The sequence below is a fragment of the Mirounga leonina genome, unplaced genomic scaffold, assembly GCF_011800145.1.
Source record: "Mirounga leonina isolate KUSES-001 unplaced genomic scaffold, KU_Mleo_1.0 Mir_151, whole genome shotgun sequence".
Classification (NCBI taxonomy): Eukaryota; Metazoa; Chordata; class Mammalia; order Carnivora; family Phocidae; genus Mirounga; species Mirounga leonina.
Genome location: NW_023270377.1, coordinates 58551255 through 58557254, shown reverse-complemented (window position 1 = coordinate 58557254; position 6000 = coordinate 58551255). Strand labels below are relative to the sequence as shown.

General features: G+C 46.7%; 1 protein-coding gene across 4 annotated transcripts in view; it reads left to right on the top strand.

The window, feature by feature from the left end:
• Positions 1-1877: 1877 nt before the first annotated feature.
• PDK1 (pyruvate dehydrogenase kinase 1) overlaps positions 1878-6000 on the top strand; it is an 89061-nt gene continuing 84938 nt past the window's right edge. For 2 of the 4 annotated variants that reach the window (XM_035007762.1, XM_035007761.1), the window contains exon 1: positions 3492-4137. In XM_035007762.1, coding sequence (XP_034863653.1) covers positions 3740-4137 — 398 coding nt within the window. In that variant the 5' untranslated portion in view covers positions 3492-3739. Of the gene's footprint in view, positions 2188-3491; positions 4138-6000 lie in introns of those variants that run through there. The other 2 variants (XM_035007760.1, XM_035007759.1) reach the window with 2 other exon arrangements.

Genomic DNA, 6000 nt, shown 5'->3' with positions numbered 1-6000 from the left:
AAAGGGGGCAATTTATACACTTCTACTTCCGCATACTTGGCACTTTTGGCACGTGTGTGAAGCGGGGCAGGGAGAAGAACCCGGATTGGTGCACGCAGAAAGCAGAGCAGGGAGAAGAACCCGGAAGAGCCCCGGGGCAAGGACTGGGATGCTCTCACTGGCTCGGTCGGCCATCTTAGGACCCAGATTTTCCTTATCAATACAACCCAAGACCTGACCATCATGAAGAAATGAATTGTTATTCTATACCAGTAACTGCTGAGATATACACGTATACATATTTTATTGATAAACTACCCATGAAAAAGTAATTTTGTTGCATCTAAGACATACCAAAGCACTGGGGATGGATATATGGGGAAGTAGCGGTGGAGAGAAGGGGCAGCAGTGGTGATTTTCAGCAAAGACTGCTGCCTTTGCAGCTCTATGGGATTAAACCAAAATAAGAAATTGTCTAGTCTTGTTGGGGCGCCTGGGTGGCTCAGTTGGTTAAGCGACTGCCTTCGGCTCAGGTCATGATCCTGGAGTCCCGGGATCGAGTCCCGCATCGGGCTCCCTGCTCGGCAGGGAGTCTGCTTCTCCCTCTGACCCTATCCCCTCTCATGTGTTCTCTCTCTCTCATTCTCTCTCTCTCAAATAAATAAATAAAATCTTTAAAAAAAAAAAAAAAGACATTGTCTAGTCTTGTATTCACTACAGTTTCCGATTTTCAATAGTTCAACTTACGATTTTTCTACTTTACAGTGGAGCAAAAGCGATACCCATTCAGTGGAAATCATACCTTGAATTTTGATCTTTTCCCAAGCAAGTTGAAATGTGGTACAATATTCTTTTGTGATGCTTGCAGCAGCAGCTGCGACTCCAACTCAGCCCCACAGTTGCCAGGGTAAACAACCTATGTACAACCATTCTGTTCTTCACTTTCAGGACAGTACTTCAATAAAGCATGTGTTATTATAAAATAGGCTTTGTGTTAGAGGATTTTGCCCAACTGTAGGCTAATGGAAATGTTCTGAGCACGCTTAAGGTCGGCTAGGTTAAGCTATGATGCTGGATAAGTTTACTGAATGCATTTTCAACTTACCATATCCAGAGGTACCCCATCATAAGCCGAGTAAATTGGAGAAGAGGAAATGATGGAACAGCCAAACTGTGAGGCTGAGAAGACGGTGAAGTCAAGAGGAGGGACCCTTTAAGTACGTTGCTGACCATGCCTAGAAGGCCTGCACAAAAAGCTTCAAGTTGGGCTGCCTGCCAATCATCTTCTGGATCTGCAGTCGCTGATAATATTTAGGGATACACTCCCCCATGTTCATTCGCATTTTTGTACCACTGCTTGGCGAGGGTCAGATCTTGAAGGTCTCTGGGTCTTGGCTTCTTCTCCTGTAAAATATGGGGCCTGCATCACCGTGGAGAGTTCCTGGGACGCACTCGGACTCGCAGCAGCACCCCGTTGTGGGAAGCGGAGCGCGGCCCAGTCCTTAACCCTTTTTGGCTGAGGCTGGGGAGGACGCACAGAAAGCAGGAAGGTGTGGTTCGCTCTGAAAGAGCGTGGGAAGGGGGCGCACCACAGGGCGAGCGCGGCTTAGCAGCCCCGGCGCCGCCACAACCTGCGGGCTCCGCAGCTGCGCCGCGACGCGGGCCCGGGACTGCGGACACCCGGCCGGCCCCGGCTCCCGCGGTTTCCCGCCCGCAGACCTGCGCACACACTACCCGCCCCCTCGCTCTCCCGCCCCGCCCCGGCGCGCGGGAGGCTGGGCTTTGGCACAGGGGCGGACCCCGCGCACGCTCCCGCCTCTCTCCCCGCCTCCCTCTCTGGGTCCCGCCCAGCGGCGCAGGGGGCCGGGCTCCGGCGAGGGGGGCGGTGGCCGTGGCGGTGACAGCCGCTCCCCGCCCCTGAGGGTAGCCACGTCCCTCACGTACCGCCCGGCCGAGGCGCGGAGCGGCGAGCGGCCGCGGCTCCGGCTCCTCCGGCGGGGCTCGGCATGAGGCTGGCGCGGCTGCTGCGCGGAGCCGCCTCGGCCGGCCCGGGCTCTGGGCTGCGCGCGGCTAGCCCCGGCGGCAGCCGCAGCCTCACCTCCGACTCGGGCTCCAGGCCGGCGCCCGAGAGCGGCGTTCCGGGCCAGGTGGACTTCTACGCGCGCTTCTCGCCGTCCCCGCTTTCCATGAAGCAGTTCCTGGACTTCGGTGAGTGCGGCCCGGGCCTCGGGCCTTTGTGCGCGGCCCTGCGCGGGGAAATGCGGCCCCTGACCCGGGCCGGGCCCGGCCCGCGCTGGCCCGCTCTCACCGCCGGCGCACCCCTCCTCCTTAACGTCTCCTCCCCCAGCGCTTTAGGTGCTTCCTTCCTCCCTTGCGGGCAGATCCTCTAGCTCAGGTGCTGGCGCAGGCGGGCCGGGGGCGTGTGCCTTTTCCCTGTGTGTTGTTGAAAAACAAACAGGGAGGGCCGCGGGCGGAATGACCTCCCGCCTTTCAGCGCACGTGTGCAGAACCGTGCTCTCTGCCAGGTCCCTTCCGAAGAGCCGAGCTCCGGCTAGAGGCAAGTGTGTGCACACCTCCGGGAGTCGTGTTCCGATTCTTCAGAGTGATGATAAATGCTCAGTTTGTACATGATGATTGTATAAAGTTGACATGATGATAGGAGAAGCAGGTTATAACTGGCCCGAGTGTTTTCATAGAATGTTTTCCTTGCCGCTTGCCTAATAGTGTTCCACCAACAGCACATTCATTTCATCATCAGCATAGTCTTGAGCACATGTGAAGTGCGTGAACACAAGTGCTGTGGGGATTACCAGATTGCACCCTATCCACTTTCCTCTTCCTCTGGTGGACGCTTCCTGGTTTTCTCTAGAAAGGATGCAACAGATTGCAGAGAAAATGAAAAGTTAGACTTTTTGACTTCTCATATGGGGGTGTTGAGGGGGAAAGGGAAAACTAATATAGTCGTATAATTTCAGTAGAAAAAATTATCTTCTGCGTTGTACTGACTGTTAAGTCAGTAATGGATCATTAGTGGGCTCGAAAGATACCAGCAAGCCGGAAGCTTTATCTTAAAATTGTGGTGTACAGTGGCAAAATTTTTTTGGCACACAGCCCTCGTTTTTGTTTGTACCTTAAAATGACTTGTAGTGTGATTAAGGGGTGAATTTGGCCTTGTTCACAGTATCCTATTAAACTTTCTCAAGAAAATGCTTTCCTTTAATTCGGCCATTCCTGCTATGGACAATCTAGTTATTGCTAAGGTTGCCTCTTGCTAAAAAGCAAGATTAAATTCGTGAGTTTAAAACGCACTGCTGAAATAACATGACTTTTTAGTTTAACTTTAAATGGAACTGCTTGCCAAAGGCCATTCTACAAATGTTCTGCCTAGCATCTTGATAGGAGTGGAAGAAGAGCAGGCTGCTTTCCAGGAATTAGACAATTGAAAAACCGGGGGGGTGGGGGTGCAGGGGTTCAAAGCTTGAAGATGGTTGCTGAACAGGCATTGGTATTTTTTGCTTTCTGTTACCTGAAAGCCCTCCTCTACACTGAGTCTTGTTTATCATGGTTCTCATGCATATACCACTACTCTGTTTATCTTAGGTATTCATTTCTTATAAACCTGGAGTTAGGAAGCAGATTTTCTAAATAATAGCAGCAGCTGGTTACATAGGATAGGCTTTGGCCATCCTACTGTTCATTGGACTCCACACCTTGCTCAGACTTGCTCAGGTTGCCTTGGTTCTGAGATGATCCCCTACGGATGATGGAGACAGGAAAGTATCTTCATCACTCTACAAAGCAATTGGAATGTCAGGAATTAGCAGGTCATTTAGGATGCCTCACAACCCAACTGAGTGGGTTATCTTGTCCTTTGCCTCCTCTTTCTTTCCCTGTCATTATGGTGATGCTACCGCTCTGTCGTTGCCCAATAACTCCCTCTGTGTTTCTCCCTGCCAGTTGGCTTCTACTGCCTTATGGCCTCTACTTATTGCTGTTCCCACCCTATTTGGTTTTAGGATCTATGAATGCTTGTGAAAAGACCTCATTTATGTTTCTGCGGCAAGAGCTGCCTGTTAGATTGGCAAATATAATGAAAGAAATAAGTCTTCTTCCAGATAATCTTCTCAGGACTCCATCAGTTCAATTGGTACAAAGCTGGTAAGATTCCCATCTTGTGTTTGCAGTTTCAGTGGACTTGTAGGCTTGACTTAAGGTGAAAGCAAATACTTTTTTTTTTAACTCTTCAGTGGATTCAGAGCATTCCTCCTCTTTTTATGGGTATGTCTAGGCTTGTCCCCTGAATCCTGGACTCTACCAGTCCTTGACTTTGAAAAAAAAAAAAAAAAAATCAGAACTACACAGAAATACACACACTAACTTTATGATTTGTTATTGAATCTGCAGGATGTTATATTATAATAAAAAATATCTATCATGTGTTGATGGCTAGGGGTTTATGTATTTACCTTTAATCCCCTCGACAACTCTGCCCATTAGGCATTATTATCTCCATTTTACAGATTAGGAAACTGAGGCACCTACAGGTCTTTTGCCAAAGGCAGTACCACTCATAGTGGAGCTGGGATTCAAGCCCAGATTTGTTTCTTTCTACTATACCATGCTATAGTCAGAATGATAAAATGTATTAAAGGGTGTATATATTTTTTTAGTAAACTGAATTTATTTTATTGAAGTATATCTTTATCAAACACAAAAGTTAAAATCTTTTTTCTACCATTTATTTTATTTTTTTAAAAAAGATTTTATTTATTTAATTGACAGAGAGAGAGAGAGAGGCAGACAGACAGCGAGAGAGGGAACACAAGCAGGGGAAGTGGGAGAGGGAGAAGCAGGCTTCCCACCCAGCAGGGAGCCCGATGCGGGCTCCATCCCAGGACCCTGGGATCATGACCCGAGCCAAAGGCAGTTGCTTAACCAACTGAGCCATCCAGGCACCCTTTTTTCTACCATTTAAAAATAATTAGAAATTAGTGGAATCATATAAGAAACTATAATCTCTTCCGAAATATGACAGTGGAGGTGCATGCATATGTGGCCACTTAAACACAGCCTTTCTTGTTAATGTTATTAACTTACAAGTATTATTCTTTTAAGCACTATACATTTCAAACAAAAGAGTCTACCAGAGTTCAGTCTTAAATAGAAAAAAAAATTAGCTGCAAGATTTTTCCCAGTTATGATTCATGGAGATCTTAGCTTTTTTTTTGTAGGTATCATAGTTTGTAGGAGAAACTGATAGAACTTCAATTTAAAAAAAAAGCGAAAGAAGTGTATGATTGTTATAATATGTGATAATGAGATGTTTGCTATCTAGTTCAAATACGGGACAATTATAAATGTGGTTTAAAGAAGAGGCATTTGTTTAGGAACTGTGATGGAATATAAATGAGAACGTATAATTTTCTATGGAAGCTTATTCCTGTTTTTAAAATTCTTCATTAAAAATAGAATATGCTGCATTTTGAAATCTGATCTGTGCCTAAAATGTTGTAGGTGCTCAACTCTCTCTTGAATAAAGAGCATAGTTTTTCTTGCCGGTGAAAAGTAAGGGTTAAAGCAAATATCAGAATCACTTGACTTTGGAATGCTTTGTACTGCAGAAAGGCACATTGCTTGTCAAGAACAGCTTTTCAAACCAACGTATGGATTTACAGATTTTTACACTTTCATTACCCCTGGATGCCTACTAAAGACAGTTGTAGATAAAGTTCCAACAGAGCAGCCAAAGCAGACCCTGTATTATGGAAGGTTATTGAATAGTAGTGAAGTGTTTTCACCTCTGGCCCTGTCCTGCCATGGTGCCTGGCAGCATGACCTTGACAAAGTCATTTGGCTTTCCTCATTTTGCTCCGTCTTTAACAGGTGATTTGCCACCTTGAATTGTTAGGTAAATTAAAAACCTACATTTTCATGACTTTTGTTTTTGTTCAGCTCTGTTTAAAAGAACTATGTGGTAAATTATAGGCTTTTAACAAATACTTGTTGACTGGACATAAGCTA